A 17,801-nucleotide genomic window follows, 5' to 3' on the forward strand; every position below is an offset into this window, starting at 1 on the left:
ACTGACAGACTGATAAGAGGTAGGTCACTGGTGCCTTCCTGCTCCACCACCCTCCCCACCCCTCTCCTATTTCTGCCTGCAAAAGGACAGCATGCTCACCAATGAAAGCAGCCTTCTAAAAGCTAATTTCCCATTTCTATAACACTGATGGGGCTTTGTAATTTGAAAGTAATTATAATACTATGTTGTTTTGTCTATTATACCAGTGACACTGGGACATGCTTTTGTTAAGTAAATCTTTCTTTCCTAAGTGTTTTTTATGCTTTTTCTTTAAAAAATGGCTTGTGATGTATTCTGATCACAGAGAACATGTTACATCTACCAGTATGCACAGTGCTTGAAGTTACTGATTATGCAACACAGACAGTGTCCTCTATTACACTGAGTTCAATTCATATGTTATTGACAAGATGTTGAAATGACAGCATATATATGTATTTTTTTGTGTAAGTAGCATGTGTGAGATGTATTTTATAGGTAAAGGAGAGTGACTGTTAGATTATCTTCTTAAAGACGGGATTGATTCTTCGTTGCATGTGTGCCAGGTGTGTGCAGTCCCATGGCCACGATCTCATTGCAATTACTGAGACATGGTGGGATAGCTCACATGACTGGAACACTGTCATGGATGGCTACGTCCTTTTCAGGAAAGACAGGCCAGTGAGGTGAGGTGGTGGAGTTGCTCTTTATGTGAGAGAGCAACTGGAGTGTATCAAGGTCTCCCTGGTGGCAGATGAAGAGACAGTTGAGAGCTTGTGGGTAAGGATTAAGGGGCAGGCTAATATGAGAGACACTGTTGTGGGTGTTTATTACAGGCCACCTGATCAGGATGGGGAAGCTGATGAGGCCTTCTACAGACAGCTGAAAGTAGCCTCACAATCACAGGCCTTGGTTCTCATGGGGGACTTCAATCACCCTGTTATCTGCTGGGAAGACCACACAGCCAGGCATGTACAGTCCAGGAGGTTCCTCTAGTGTATTGATGACAACCTTTTGACACTCAAAAGTGCGCCCTCAGCAAGTTTGCCGATGACACAAAACTGTGATGAGTGGCTGACACACCAGAAAGCTGTGACGCCATATAGCAAGACCTGGACAGGCTGGAGAGATGGGCCGAGAGAAACCTTAAGAAATTCAACAAGGGCAAGGGTAGGGTGCTGCACCTGGGGAGGAATAACCCCATGCACCAGTACAGGCTGGCCTGCTGGAGAGCAGCTCTGTGGAAAGAGGCCTAGGAGTCCTGGTGGACAACAGGATGACCATGAGCCAGCAATGGGCCCTTGTGGCCAAAAAGGCCAATGGCATCTTGGGGTGCATCAAGAACAGTGTGGCCAGCAGGTCGAGGGAGGTCATCCTCCCCCTCTACTCTGCCTTGGTGAGGGAGCACCTGGAGTACTGTGTCCAGTTCTGGGCTCCCTGGTTCAAGAAGGACCAGGAACTGCTGGAGAGGGTACAGCAAAGAGCTACCAAGATGATGAGGGGACTGGAACATCTATCTTATGAAGAAAAGCTGAGGGATTTGTGTCTTTTTAGTGTGGAAAAAAGATGGCTGAGGAGGGATCTTATCAATGCTTATAAATACTTAAAGGGCGGGTGTCAGGAGGATGGGGCCAGGCTCTTTTCAGTGGTGCCCAGGGATAGGACAAGAGGTAACGGGCACAAACTTGAACATAGGAAGTTCCTTCTAAACACGAGGATGAACTTCTTTACTTTGAGGGTAACAGGGCACTGGAACAGGCTGCCCATAGAGGTGGTGGAGTCTCCGTCTCTGGAGACATTCAAAACCCGCCTGGATGTGTTCCTGTGCAACCTCCTCTAGATGACCCTGCTCTGGCAGGGGGGGTTGGACTAGATGATCTCCAGAGGTCCCTCCCAACCCCTATCATTCTCTGATTCTGTGAATATCATGTATCCTTTCCAAAATTATCTTCTAATTGAAGGAAGTTTCTCTTGATTATTTACAATTAAATTTGTATGTGGTAAATTAATTTATGAATTAATATTAAATTTAAGACAAATCCTGTAAGAAATTATCTCTGAGAAGATTCTTCAAACTAGCTCTGTAATAAAAACATGCTGTCTCGGGTAATATTCTTGTCTATATTCTGGACATTTTCAACCCCTATTAAATGTCTAACATAGTGTAAAAAGGCTCTAAATCTTCCAGTTCTGCACATAGCAAGGCTCCCAGAACAAGTCCTGCAAAAAAGAAAATCAAACTATAAGAAAGGCAGGTATTGCTTTTGCAGAGGAGAAAAGCCGTTTCCATCAGAGATGGCATGATAAGCGAATGACTAAGACAAAGAGGCTCCAGCAAAGGCTTGTAGAACATCTCTTATCACACAGACAAAAGGATAAACTGATTCCTACTGGATTAGTGTCTAGAAGGGTAGTCAAACATTTAACCAGGACTAATGACATTGAGCAATCTTTTACCAAAAAGGAAAGAAATAAACTAGTCAGATAATCCCTTTAGGTGTAGCATAAAGAGAAGTAAACAGAGGCAGGACATGTGGGAAGAATTTTAGGTGCCTCGGACAGACTGTGAACCCTGGAGTACCTAACCAATGGGAAACAGGGGAGGGAAAAATTCATCCGGGATTAGGGAATAAAAAGGTGTGTTTCAAGAACTGGAAGTGTGCCTACTTGCTAGGTCACCCGCTTTTGCAAGAACGTGAATAAAAATGTGCTTCACAGAGGATTCTGCCTGAGCCTATTTCATTTGGACCGGAACTTGTTTCTCACAATACCAAGCCAAAAGTGTGAAACTTTAATTACATCTGGCAAGGGCTAGTTGGTGCTGGGAACAAAAAGTGCATGTGAGAAGAGGGTCATACTATATTGTTCTGTAGAGAACCTTGACAACACAGAGTGGCCTTAACGTTGGGGACTACCTCCCTAATCCTACAAGCACTGGAAGTGTAAATTGCATGCTGTGTCTTTTAGAGGCATGCTCAGTATCTAGGTTTTTTGCATGCTCCTTCGTGTTTTGAGTGACAGGACAATCCCTGAGAAAAGTTTTAATTGTTTTGCTTTAAGATTAAGGTCAGTGTACAGTTGACCTCCTTTCTCTTTTCTCCAGTTGTTACACATCAGAGACAATACTTTGCATACATGTATTTCAGTTTCTTTCTCATGCTCTGTCCTCAGCTCATGATCTTCTTTTCCTGTCAGTGGGAAGGAAAATAGAAGCTTTAAACATGTGTCTGTGTCATTTTGTCATTAGTATTTTAATGCAAAGCTTTGAAAGTCAGTGGCTTGGGTTCAACCCTGGAGGCCATGGTAGGGCCTCTTATTCAAGCCTTGAGAAGACTAGGCTTAGTCTCTGTGGTAGTTAAACAGATTTGTGCGATACCCAAAGAAAGCCTATCAGCCGACTGCACCTGGCCTGCAAGATCTTTGCATATCTATTTCATTAATGCTGACCTAACAGATCCTATGTATGCTGAACTCATTGATGCTTTCAAAATCTTAGTGGTAGGTAACACCTATAATGGCCTTGGAAGCCTAAATTTTGGTTTTGGTCACTGTGATTTGAAGATACTCAGCACTGTAGTAGGCACTCTCAGTTCTTTCTGTGACAGAGAAATGTGATATGCTTTTGATGTGAAGAAAAGCACAAGCCAGTTTCCCAAGGCTGAATGTGACTGAAGTATGGTTATCACTCCAGAACTGTGCCATTAACAATAACAGCAAGGACTTAATCTTTTGACGATGAAGTAAATGGGCAATTGTAGTAAGAAGACCTACATTTCACTGTCATTAGGTGAAAGATAAGGCAGAAAGGGCAGTACACAGCAGTGCTTAACACCTCTCAAACTGTTTAACGAGCTGTTCTGATTAAGTTTTCTTTGTCAGGCAAAAATGACACATTCTTAGTAAAGCCAGGCAAACCCAATTCTTTTTCTTTTTCTTTTTCTTTTTCTTTTTCTTTTTCTTTTTCTTTTTCTTTTTCTTTTTCTTTTTCTTTTTCTTTTTCTTTTTTTTTTTTTTTTTGTGAGTTGTCTTTTCTTTTTCTAAACGAGTTTTTTTTCCTTCTTTATTATTATTTTAATATTAAAGATAATAAAGATTCATACAATGGGCAAGAGAAGTGGATAGTTTGAAGTGCTGTCAAAGTGTAAGTTAGATGTGAAAAATAGTGAAGGTATTGTTGGCTTTCGCCATAATAACAAGGCTATAAATCTTTGACTTATAAGGATAACTAACCTTTAGTAAATTAGGAAACATGAGAAACCTCAAAGATAACAACTAACAGCAACTATGAAGAAAAACATCATGAAGAAAAACATCCGAGAGAAACAAAAGAGAACTTCTCCAAAAGACTCCACAAGTGATTAACAGAAGGGAACAGATGCATAGGAGAAGGGAGTTGATGATAATCGATCCTACCAGAAGGAAACACATGCATGGGAAAAGGGAGCTGATCCTACCAGAAGGAAACAGATGCATGGGAAAAGGGAACTGAAGATCATCGATCCTCAGAAACAATTCAGAAGGAAACACACAAATAGAAGAGAAAAAGGACTAATAATAATCAATCATTATAAAAAATTACTCTGTCTAAAATAGTGAATACATATGCAATATTGAATGTATATAAGACATGGTTGAAGTGTTAGCTGGTGTGCCTCTGACTTGAGTCATGCACCCAGTGCTGTGCTTTTGCTTTATTGACTTTGTCCCTATAATAAAATAAGTGCCATTTCTGTTTAAGGGATCTGGCTATTTATTACATTAGACAAACAAAGCATGAGTCCTCTTCCAGTTACAGTCAGCGCAGTGATTACTGTCAAAGGAGAAGATGAAAATATTGTTTATCTATATAAATGGAGGGGACTGAGAAAAAAAATCTGTTAGCTTTCCTTACCTTAAAGTCCTAGAATCAGAGAAGTGTTAGTAGAATGACAGCGATATTTGACAGATAAAATCCTAGTCATTTTGTGAGGTAAGTTGTTCATCCTCCTTCCAAGAAAACAGAAGTACTTTAGAACAACAGGGATGAACTACACAAACAATGTATTTTACTGCTGAATTACAGTTTAATTTCATTCTACAAAGACACCATATGATACGCTTCCTAGACCATAATCTTTAGACCGTTAGAAAATGGAGGCACCGTACAGTTTTTGTGAAGGGAAAAATAAAAGAAATACATTTCTAAAAAGTGAAAAGTTGACAAATACTCGCAAGATACATCTTCAACTATACTTTATTTGCAGGTAATTAAAAAAATTTTTAGGCAAAAAACTAGTCAATCTCATCCAATACATGATGGAACATGATTTAGTGCCTAACGCCAAACAGACTGGAAAATGGGTAGATAGGACCACAGATAGGTAGGTAGATAGGATGGAGTTTCTGACAAATTACATGTGAATAAATGGTCAACGTTCATACAGTAAAAAGGCTTGATACATACATTTGAAGAGTTATAAGCAGTTAATATTTTAACTATACGCAGGAGATACTGTAAGAAAAACAAGGGGTGTAAGAGGAAAGAAGAGTAAGAGAAGCTACAGACCTTGTATTAATATCAGAAGCCATAGACATTTTTTAAAGACATTAGCTTGTTCCTGCAAATCACGGCATTCTTGAGAATAGTATTTGCAATTTAAAACCTATCTAAAACATCACCAAAAAGAAACACTAATTCTTATTTTTTTGAAAATTATTTTGTATTAAGAATCTTGTAAAGAACTGAAATATGGCAAGGCCAAGAAACATGAATTATCCACCATTTCAGAGACTTTGCATTCATCACATTTAAATACTAGGTGTCTGATTTTAGAAGGTCTCATGCAAAATCCAGCTATAAAAATTCACCACAGAATATTTTCAAGGATAAAAAGCTAATGTTTTTTAAAGCTCTGACAGACATCCAGGTATGAAGGTGAATTTTAAAACGAATAGTCCACATTTTCCAGAGGACATTCAAAAGATAGTTGTTGAAGTTTCTGTAAGTGCCCAGCTCTTATCTACACTTTGCATGGATTATTTACCAAAGATACACTTTGGACAGTTAATGTAGTATATCGCTGCCTAGAGTAGTGCCATCATTATCTTACCATAACTGCATAATGAGAATTAAATAATCACAGAACAAATTCCTATTATGAAATGACATTTTTTTTCTCATATACAATATATATATTCATTTATATTGAGTATAAGTCCAGTAATACTATCACAGTAATGTGCTGTAGTGGTCTTTCATAGTGAGAAAACCGCCCTAATCTTCTTCAACATGCAAAGCTTGGAAGAACCAGAAATTCACAGTAAGTAGTACAATTTGTATATGCATCTTCTGCCATCCTAAAGTTAACTGGGACACTCAAGACTGTTGCTTATTTTTCCTATATGTCTGACAAAAGCTACAGTTCTGTATACTGTACATTCACCGTGGGATACCAGCCCCCTGTACTATCTGCAAGAAGGATCAGGTTACCACTTTTCACCAGAGTAAGCATTCTAGTATTTAATATAGTAATCTTGTGAACAGTTGTTTCTAGCTTGAAGTTCAGCAGTTCAGGACTTGATAAAATTCTCCTTTTCATCTCTCTGAAAGATCTCCTGCTAGCGCATTTTGTAGTCGTTAGATACTGACATTTCACATAGCTGTCCTTTAAAATCCAAGTCTACTGTGAAATCCAGGTCACGCTGTAAAAAGATTTAAATGTAACATGTAAGTAAGACCATAAATTTAGTTTATGAATTCAGTTATCATTGCTTGGGTTGAAAAGAACTGCAGATTCAAGAAATACCTACTGCGGTTTCTAACTTCTTTTGTTTCTAAATGTTAAAAACACTGAAAAAGCAGGATGTAGGATGTGTAATAGCATTCACCATGCAATCTGTGTTTAGGGTATATTTGTGTATTCTTCTTAAGGCTGATTTAGTGTCCTGGTTACAAGGAGTGTAATAAATAGAATCATGTTTGTTAATCAAATCATGCTTTCTTAAAGGCTGGTGAAAACTTACACTGTTTCGACTCTTCACATACTTGAATCGCAGGCATCCAGCGTGTTATCTGGTGCACTTTGATACCTAAAGGCCTAAATCACAGGCATCCGGTGTGCTGTCTGGGGCACTTTGACACCTCAAGGCCTAAATCACAGGCATCTGGTGTGTTTTAACACTTCAAAGGGAAGAGCTAATTTGTGAGATAAGCTGAAAAGAGTCTCCCCAAGGACACTGATAAAGATGAGGAGCCTTCAGCCTCACGACCATCAGGAGGCGGGACAAGACCGACCCCCTAGCAACACGTCGCTTAGACACGGAATATACCAGGATTGACACATATACGGGAACCAGAAGAGTATATAATCAACTACTTTCGGGGAGTGGGTGTGCGCCGTTGGCGGAGCAAAGACTCCCCGGCCGCCCAGCGCTGTTTTGCTTGTTGCCGCTTGCTTAATAAACTAATTTGATTAATTGGACTGGTTCCTGTCAATTATTGGGCCTCAATCTATAACAAATGGTATATTTGTGTATTCTTCTTAAGGCTGATTTAGTGTCCTGGTTACAAGGAGGAAGCTTCTGAAATGCTGTGCTATCATGCATATAACAATGTTTTCTGTAACAATTTTTTAATGCTCTTAATCTAGGGTAAAGGGCTTTCATGCTAGGAGTTATTCCAGAATAGATCTAGTAAACTTCCCATTGTAGAGAAGCCCTCAGTCAGTTTTTATGTTCTAATGACACGTTTTTTGGAAAGAGGCACTATATAGCCCTACAAAAACGAAGCTGTCTCTCTACAAGCTTTTGAAAGGTTTCATGTTTCAGAAGAACAATGCACTAACAAATCCTTTTGAACCAAGGTGGTCTCTCTGTCTCTTGATAACTACCAAGAAGACATTAATTTTAGCACCTAAATCTGCATTCAGGTGCTTACTGCTGTGCAAGTAAATTTGAAATATTTTATTCATTTTTCCCTCGAAAGAAAATTGATACATTCAGCCCCAAAGAAAATGTTCCAGTCCCCCAAGGACAACATAAAGGTGGGAAACAGACTATTTTCCTTTACTTTCACAGGAAACGATATCTTCAGGAGTGAATGTGTTTGTTTTAATGCCAAGTTTATTTTGTGTTTGTTTCTTCCCCTGTATCAATACTACTATGAAAACCATATCCAAATTTTGTATTTGGTACAAAAAAGGAAAAGTAATGCAAAAAAAAGGAAAGCGATGAAATGTTAAATATTTGCTGCAATATTTCAATAATTACAACAACTGCATGGATGGATTATAACCAGGCTATTTTAATGGCTGTATGTTGTAATAGAACATGAGAGATTCTGCTCAAGGTTTCTGGCAGAAAATGGTGCCACTGTTTCTCCCAGGAGCCATACTTCTCATGTCTTTTTCACTTCTACACAGGCATGACTTGTCCATCAGACCATGTCTCATAGTCTCCTTACAAGTTAAAAGAAGCACTGAATAACTGACATACTTGGTGAGGGATTCAGCCCATAGCAGAGAAATTGAGGAAGTTTTCACCAGTCATGATAGTGCGATATCTATGCATCATGCTTTAGTCTTAAATAAAACATCTGGATTTTCTGTGGAAAGCCACAATTTTTAAAGAACCATATCACTTGATTAGTGAGTTCAAGTACATTTTATCACTGAGTTCATATAGATGTTCACCTGAAATCTGTTATTTAATTTCCTAAAGAAGAGTTCTGGGGCTGAGTGGGAAATCCAGCTATAGATATGGACTTTCCTCTTGATCATCCTGTGTTGGCAGAAGGGATCTTACCACTGATTTTAGTGACAGTATGAAGAGACCCTCGCCTGCTCGTGTCACAAAATTTGAGCTAAGCTGATTCCAGAGGACAGCTGACTTGGTGATGACTTGAATCATTTCTTTCTTCCCATGATAGTTTGTTTGCAGGCTGATTTCTCTTACATTAGCACTGCATTATCATTGCTGTCACCAGCTTTGGTGAAGCCGTGACAAGAGCTCTTACTAATAAGTATGAATTTAGAGCCTTTAGCACGCTCATTGTTTGACTTGTACACATTTTATTTACTGCTGATTATAGTTTGTGATCAATAGAGTTGCAGTTAGAATCAGTGATGCTGACTCACCACATTTTTTGCATTTGGTTTCATCGATATAGTCCCATAGATTTCTTCTCCTCGTCTCACCGTTAAATAGTCCTCTAAGTAGAAGACAGTTTGCTTCCAGTGAGTATAGGGAGCATCAGGTGCTAAAAGATATATGTGGGTATTATTTACAGAAATTTTATCTTTGTCTTACAAATCAAATTAAGACTTGGTAACAATTGAAAATAGTCTTTCTTCTCATAAAGTGCTTTAACTTATATAATATATTAGCAAACATGCTTTACAAAAAACACAATTCTATTGACTGTCAGTGAGTTATCCTCTGATTTTTACCGGAATATGTCAGATGTGAATCATACCCAGCAAGAAGGATTCCACAAAGGTGGTTACTGGGCATGACAGGCACTTTTTTGATACTTTCCTTTCAACCCACATATTTTCAAATTGGGGAAATCTTTACCACTATGTGCTTTAAAAGTCAGAAGTCTAAATTAGTTCAAAAAACAATTACACAAAACCATGAGAGAAAGGTTCATCAAAAACTATTAATCACAATGATACAGATAAATACTTTGACTCATGATCCTGGAACAGCAGATTTTATAGTTTCCAGGAGGATACAGCTGGGGAAAGGGCACTTGCACCTTGACCTGGCTTTGGACTTTTTAAAGGCATATCCTATGGGCAACTTGCCAGAGATGGATACTGGTCTAAATTACTTTCTTTGTATCACTTTGATGACCTTCTGCTATTTCAGAGTCTTATTTTACTTATTTGTTTTTATTTCTGATTTAAATTCAAATCTTGAGCAGTGAGGAATGAACTTGCGTTGGTTACTTCTTGTTCCTAGCATTCTTGCAGTTAAGAGCATCTAGACACCCAAGAATAGCTGTACAATTTCACAGACTTCCTGAGGTGGCAAAAAACCTCTGATAAATTTATTTTTCTTCCATTTGTTTCCCCAATCACTTTTTTGATGCAGACACAGGCCCACTGTATTGAATCATGCTAATAATATCTTAACACTGTTTAATAAAACAATTATTTCTTTTCATTCCAACATCAATGATTCAAAAAAATATTTGGCTTTAGAAATTGTTTGCGACTGGGGAAATAATGAAGGTTTTTTTAAAACTGTCAGGACCAGAATTTTTATCAGTTCTTTTTTTCCTCAAAATTGTAGAATCAGAAGACTGATATAAACAAACTTTTGTCAGAAACTGTGTTGGCAAACCAGTATCTTGCAAAAAAAGTATTTTACCAGATAATTTCTGACTATGTGTTTAGACAGTTTTAATGACTGTTAATCTCAATAGCTAAATGGAGAGATCTTCTTTCAGGAGTTCAGATCTAGAATCTGCTTTCCCTTTGGATGTCTCTCTAAAATTTGTAACCGAAAATGTTAGACCAAAACTAAACTGAAATTATATTTTAAATCATAACTGCAATCTTGTACACACACATGTGCACACACCCTTATGCAGAGCTATCTTCCTTAGAAAAACCTGACATGTCTGGAAACTTGTGCTCCATGAACAAGGGGTGTGTGTAATGTAGGCACAGATCTTTAAATCCACTCTAAATCACACACTTACTTTCTCCATAATTAAAGAAAATTACATATCAATGAAGTAGCACTTCCTCATGTCCTACGAACTTGGATGTTTTACTGAATTCAGTAGAGCTTTGCCAACAGACACTAGCTGAGAATCCAGACCAGTCTTCTAGACAGTTACAGAAGGCCAAATGACCTTTTTATGGAGTAACTTGTTCCACACCTACCTTATCATGTCGTGCTGAATAGAGATTGAGAACCACTTTGTAAACCTCCTGCCTACACTCATGCTAATATAGGTCAGGATGATTAGCCAGATTTGCTGCAAAGGCATACTTCTGACTAACGTTCAGTCTTTTGCTCACCAGAATGCAAGGCTCTTTTCTAACAAATCTGATTTCTATCCAGTTGGCCCAAGCAATAGCATGGACTTGTTTGGTTCCAGATGTAGGACTGCTGCTTTGCTGAACTTCATAAGGTTCTAATCAGCCCATTTTGAACCCATGTAGTTCTCTCTAAATGGCAGCCCTTTCTCTCCAGCCTATGCTCCTCCCAATTTGGGATCATTAACAAATTTTCTGAGAGTGCACTCTATCCCATCATCCAGGTTGTTAACAAAGATGTGGAACAATATTTAACCTAATGTTGGTCACCTGTTGGATGCTACTAATAACTGGCCTCTGGTTTGACTTTGCTGATTGACACATTTTTAGCCAATTTTTCACCCACATTATTGTTCACTTACCCAGTCTGTATCTCACCAATATAACTGTAAGGATGCTATGCAAGGTTGTATAAAAGGCCTTGCTAAAGTCAAGGTATACAACAGTCACTTACCCAGTCTGTATCTCACCAATATAACTGTAAGGATGCTATGCAAGGTTGTATAAAAGGCCTTGCTAAAGTCAAGGTATACAACAGTCACTTCCCTCATCCACACAGCTGGTCATCTATAGAAGGCAATCAGATTGTTCATGTATAATTGGCTTTGGTAAATCCACGCTAGCTGCTCTCAATCACCTTCTTGTCCTTCATATAGCTGGAAATAGTTTCCAGGTGGATTTGTGTCATAACTTTCCCAGGAACTGAAGTGAGGTTGACTGGCCTGTAGCTCCATGGATCCTGCTTACTGTATTTCTTGAAGATGGGTGTGATGTCTGTCTCCCCCATCCCACCCCATCCCTCCCCATCACCATGACCTTTTAATGATGTTAGACGGTAGTCTTACAATGACATTGACCAGCACCCTCAGCATGCTTGGATGCCTCCTGTCTGGTCCTACGGACTTGTTTAAGGTTCTTGTAGTCCTGATCACGTATCTTGAAGCACAACTTGTACTACCAGTTTCATGGTATAAAAAACCCTACTTCTCCAATGGCTGTAAGGCACCTCTCCCATTACTTTATATACTTTGAATAGCAATTAACCCCTCCACATAAATAGTACTTGTCTTAGTGCAATTAGAGGGGCACCACATGGGACCCAGAGGAAACCCTGGACCTAGTACTGTGCAGAGGGATCACAACCAATTCGTTCCCCCAGGTTTCAGAGCGGTCCCTGGGTTTGCTACAATTGGTGATATGGCTGTAGCCTCATTTAGAATCATAGAATCATCTAGGTTGGAAGGGACCTTTAAGATCATTGAGTCCAACCATCAACCTAACACTGACAAAACCACAACTAAACCATGTCCCTAAGCACCACGTCTGCCTGTCTTTTAAATACCTCCAGGGATGGTGATTCTACCACTTGCCTAGGCAACCTGTTCCAATGTTTGATAACCCTTTCTGTGAAGAAATTTTTCCTAATATCCATCCTAACCCTCCCCTAGCATAACTTGAGGCCATTTCCTCTTGTCCTATCGCTTGTTACTTGGGAGAAGAGACCGACCCCCTGCCTCCCTACAACCTCCTTTCAGGTAGTTGTAGAGAGCGATAAGGTCTCCCCTCAGCCTCCTTTTCTCCAGACTAAACAATCCCAGCTCCCTCAGCCGCTCCTCATAAGACCTGTTCTCCAGATCCCTCACCAGCTTCATTGCCCTTCTCTGGACTCACTGCAGCACCTCAATGTCTCTCCTGTAGAGAGGGGCCCAAAACTGAACACAGTATTCAAGGTGCGGCCTCACCAGTGCTGAGTACAGGGGGTGATCGCTTCCCCAGTCCTACTTTCCACACTATTCCTGATAGAGGTCAGGACGCTGTTGGCCGCCTTGGCCATCTGGGCACAGTGCTGAGTCATGTTCACCCAGCAGTCGACAAACACACCCAGGCCCTTTTCTGCTGGGCAGCTTTCCAGCCACTCTTCCCCATGCCTGTAGGGTTTTTGTGACCCAAGTGCAGGACCTGGCGCTAGGCCTTGTTGAATCTTATACCATTGGCCTTGGCCCATCGATTCATAGAATCATAAAATGTGTTGGGTTGGAAGGGACCTTTAAAGGTCATCTAGTCCAACCCCCCTGCAGTAAGCAGGGACATCTTCAACTAGATCAGGTTGCTCAGAGCCTCATCAAGCCTGGCTTTGAATGTCTCCAGGGATGGGGCCTCCACCACTTCTCTGGGCAAACTGTTCCAGTGTTTCACCACCCTTGTTGTAAAGAACTTCTTCCTAATGTCTAATCTAAACCTACCCTGCTCTAGTTTAAAACGATTGCCCCTTGTCCTATTGCTACATGCCCTTGCAAACAGCCTCTCCCTAGCTGTCTTATAGGGCCCCTTCAGGTATACTGGAAGGCTGCTATAAGGTCTCCCTGGGGCCTTCTCTTCTCCAGGCTAAACAATCCCAACTTTCTCAGCCTGTCTTTGTAGGAGAGGTGCTCCAGCCCTCGGATCGTCTTCGTGGCCCTCCTCGGGATCCGCTCCAACAGGTCCATGTCCTTCTTGTGCTGAGGGTTCCAGAGCTGGACACAGTACTCCAGATGGGGTCTCATGAGAGCAGCGTAGACGGGGAGAATTACCTCTCTTGATCTGCTGGACATGGTTCTTTTGATGCAGCCCAGGATGCAATTGGCCTTCTGGGCTGCAAGCACACATTGTTGGATCATGTCCAGCTTTTCATCCACGAGTACCCCCAAGTCCTTTTCCTCAGGGCTGCTCTCTATCACGTCATCCCCCAGCCTGTATTGATAACAAGGATTGTCCCGACCCAAGTGTAGGACCCTGCACTTGGCCTTGTTGAACTTCATAAGGTTTGCTCGGGCCCACCTTTCTAGCTCGTCCAGGTCCCTCTGGATGACATCCCATCCCTCTGGCACATCGACCACACCACTCAGCTTAGTGTCGTTGGCAAACTTGCTGAGGGTGCACTTGATCCCACTGTCTATGTCATTGATGAAGATGTTGAACAGCACTGGTCCCAGTACAGATCCCTGAGGGACACCACTTGCCACCCCTCTCCATCTGGACATCGAGCCATTGACCACCACAATCTGGATGCAACCATCCAGCCAGTTCCTGATCCACCAAACAGCCTACCCATCAAATCCGTATCTCTCCAACTTAGAGAGAAGGATGTTGTGGGGGACAGTGTCAAAGGCCTTGCAGAAACCCAGGTAGATGATATCCGTAGCTCTCCCCTTGTCCACTGATGCAGTCACTCCATTGTAGAAAGCCACTAGGTTGGTCAGGCAGGGCTTGCCCCTGGTGCAGCCATGCTGGCTGTCTCAAATCACCTCCCTGTCCTCCATGTGCCTTAGTATAGCTTCTAGGAGGATCTGTTCCATGACCTTCCCAGGCACAGAGGTGAGGCTGACAGGTCGGTAGTTCCCAGGGTCCTCCTTTCTACCCTTTTTAAAAATGGGTGTGATGTGTCCCTTTTTCCAGTGGTCAGGGACTTCACCTGACTGCCATGACTTTTCAAATATCCTGGAGAGTGGCTTGGCAACTATATCAGCCAATTCCCTCAGGACTCTGGGGTGCATCTCATCAAGTCCCATAGACTCGCGTATATTCAGGCTTGTCCAGATCCCTCTGTAGAGCCTTCCTACCCTCAAGCAGATCAACGCTCCTGTGTACCTTGGTGTCAATGCAGCCTGCTCAGATCCCTCTGTAGAGCCACTTTGATTTGGATCAAAAAAGGCCAGAATGAACTTTGGTTTTAGAAGAAGCCCTTGTCAAAACCACACACACAACTTGGACTTGAAAATCTTAAGAATTTGACTTTACATGGATATCTGGCTAACAGCTCTTCCTCATTTGCATGCAATGACATCCAACCTTTTTTATTTGGTGGGCCATACAGCCTGCTGGAGAAGTTAGATGTTCAGAGAATTGGCAGTATAGCAAAGAAAAGCATTTAATAGGAGAAACGTAGCATTTGCCAAGTGACAGGAGACAGAATTTGGAGATATAGGAAGCCTTTCCATGCAAGCCTCCAAGGAGGCTGAGCCACCAGCAGCTAAGAGATCTAGTTGCAGAAAGAACGATGAGAAAGGGCAAATCATCAAAGCTGAAAGGTTCTTAGAATGGCAGTGTGTGACTAAGCATTCAGAACCTCTGAAGTAGCAGCCTGTGGGAGCTACAGATAGTTTAGAGAAGCTAGGTTTTCAGGCACTGATGATGAACGCCATTTTTTATAGAGGTTCAGAACTATTGGAGATTGTGACTCCTTTCCCCTCTTTTTTTGTCACAGGTAGGCACAAAATACCTTGTACATACATTTTCAAGTTGAGGTGGGTCTGCAAAAAACTCTTTGTAAGAAAAAAAACCATGCCAAACGATATCTGCCCTAGGCTTTTGTCCTGATGTAGCCTCTTCTCCCTAATACTATTTAACCTCTCTCCTTCCTCAAGTTCTCACTTCCTATGTGCTAAGGAAAATTAAGCCCACCTGCAGTGGTCTTGCAGAACATTTTCTAAGTGCCTGAATGAGCCCTCTTTATTCCATACACCCAAAAGGCAAGAAAAGTCAAGAAGTCCTTATCCCAGCCACCTTTTGATATACTGATACTAGAGCAAGTCTATGTCTACTCAGCAGACAAGCAACTCCTTGCAATAAAATAATGGGTCCTTTTCCTTGACACTTTTTATGCCTATTCACCAAGATGTCTTAAGAGTCAAGCAAAGAATGTCTGGGTTTGAGGGCCAGATTTGCTGACGGGACACATTTGACTCAGAAACATTAATAAAATATCCTAATTTATTCAATGAATATTTCTTAAAACATGTATGTTCATATGCATACATAAAACAGAAACACATTCCATTATTCCTTTGCAGATGAAGGCACATACTGAATGATATAAAAGACCTTTCATGTAGGCAATATAAGTACTAAGGTAGGTTTCAGTTAACATCACAACACAGTAACTACACCCTTTGTGCTAAGCTATTTTTTACAGAAAACTGGAGGTTTGACTCTATTACCTTTTAGAAAAGACTAATAGGCTGCCTTCTGCTGAAAAAATCAGCCTTCTGTGGAAAAAAACCACACACTTAAAACTTAAAGTGTTTTCCACCTTAGATTATTTTTTTCAGCACAAACTCAGAAATATTAGCACTTCAGGATACCACTGCAGTGCCTCACAGATCGTTCACGTCTCCCAGCTATGCTTTGTTTCCCAGCACATACTGATGCCTGTCGTGGTGTAGGAAATACAACACATTTACCACACATTTATAGAATGACCAGGGAAACATAGTTACTGAAAAACATAAGAATATGAGGGGCCAAATAACATTATCCATATTATTATACTTCTAGAATAAAACATAAATATTTTAACAAAGTACTTTGAGCTTTGAATCTCATGTAAAGTGTTGAGAGTTCCTGTGAAGTATTAAAAAAGAGATTTCTAATAATGTTTAACTTACATCAGGTCCTATTTACACCTGAGTTGTGTAATGGTGCTAACTGCAATCAGCACCAACTGTAATATGTTGTTCTTGTCATTAAAGAAGACATGAGGTTTTTACATTTCTTACAACAAAGTCTGGTTTATTCACCCTGGTAAAGAATGCCCTACAGGAACGGAGTTATTCCTTTAAATATCTGGTCACCAAGGTAAGTTAGTGTTTCACATATGGGTTGTTAGAGCTGATTTACATAAGCAGTATGTGTGTGGTTATATCTTGGAAAAAAATAATGTTTTTTTTCCTAAAAGACTCTGAGATAAGCAAGAGCTTTTGTTGATTTTTGGATTTTGGGGGAGACTAGGAAGCAGGGCTGCTATCTCACTGAGCTGTCAATTCCCTGTCTAATCTGAGAAACTTGACACAAGATTTAGATATGATGGGCATAAACTCCTGGGTCATAATTCCCACTGACCTCTAAGCTAGGTAGCCATTGTGAAATCCTGCCTGTTTTTGCAGAATTCCTACAAGCAGTTGTCCTTTTCCCATCCTGCTCACCTCCCTCAAAATGACAATAATTTTTATCACTGAAATTCAAACCTGGTGGTACAGTAAACTTTCATGTACCATCTGACCAGTAGCACTGATATACTGCTGGCAATATAAATGAAATTAAAAGAAATACAAATTACCTGTAGAAAATCCCATCTTTTTGTGGCACTTTGTAAATTCAATATTAAAATAGGTGACCAAGGCATGAATGTAATCATTACGCTGAATTTGGAGGCAGAATGCAGAAGTAAATGCCAATTCTTCAGTCTTCACTGTATAAATATCTACTTCCTGTTTTGAGGAGAAAGAAGAATCCAATTACATGCGGATGTCTGGGACCCTAAGGTAAGTGTCAAGTGATGTACTTAAACATTTTATTTAATGATCAGCAACAAAGACAACTGGCAGCCCTTTAACACTGTAAAAAATAAATGATACATCTGAATATATCAAATCAGCAAATGATGCAGTTACCCAACTAAGTTGACAAAGTGTGATAAGAAAGGCTACTCACAAAAGAATGTGTGTCCTTGGGTATGGCAGGGAGGGGCTGCGGGAGCTGGAGGAAATCAAGGCAAATCGTGTTTTGACAAATATAGGCACAAAGGATGTTGAAATGGAGATACAGGTTGCAATTCTAAGACCTTTCGTCATCAGGTATTGTCAGCATGAGGAAAGATGGCAGAGTTGGCTTTTTAATAAAAATGAACTTCTGATTTGTTTCAGAATCTCAGAAAGGGAATGTGCTTTGACTGTGTCAAGCAGCCAAAACATTTGAGGCATGACAGAGGCCTGCTTTTTGCTGATAATGCTTTCTAGTCCTGATAACAGAACTAGA

General features: G+C 40.5%; 1 protein-coding gene across 4 annotated transcripts in view; it reads right to left on the reverse strand.

Annotated features, from left to right (window-relative positions):
• Window positions 1-4,913: 4,913 nt before the first annotated feature.
• Window positions 4,914-17,801, reverse strand: part of PRMT8 (protein arginine methyltransferase 8) — a 73,345-nt gene continuing 60,457 nt past the window's right edge. For 2 of the 4 annotated variants that reach the window (XM_054218284.1, XM_054218276.1), the window contains 3 exons: window positions 17,104-17,254; window positions 9,093-9,214; window positions 4,926-6,660 (listed from right to left, as the gene is read on the reverse strand). In XM_054218284.1, the coding sequence (XP_054074259.1) occupies window positions 6,577-6,660; window positions 9,093-9,214; window positions 17,104-17,254 (357 nt within the window). In that variant the 3' untranslated portion in view covers window positions 4,926-6,576. Of the gene's footprint in view, window positions 6,661-9,092; window positions 9,215-17,103; window positions 17,255-17,801 lie in introns of all 4 variants that reach the window. The other 2 variants (XM_054218292.1, XM_054218300.1) reach the window with 2 other exon arrangements.

This window comes from Rissa tridactyla, chromosome 1 (assembly GCF_028500815.1).
Source record: "Rissa tridactyla isolate bRisTri1 chromosome 1, bRisTri1.patW.cur.20221130, whole genome shotgun sequence".
NCBI lineage: Eukaryota > Metazoa > Chordata > Aves > Charadriiformes > Laridae > Rissa > Rissa tridactyla.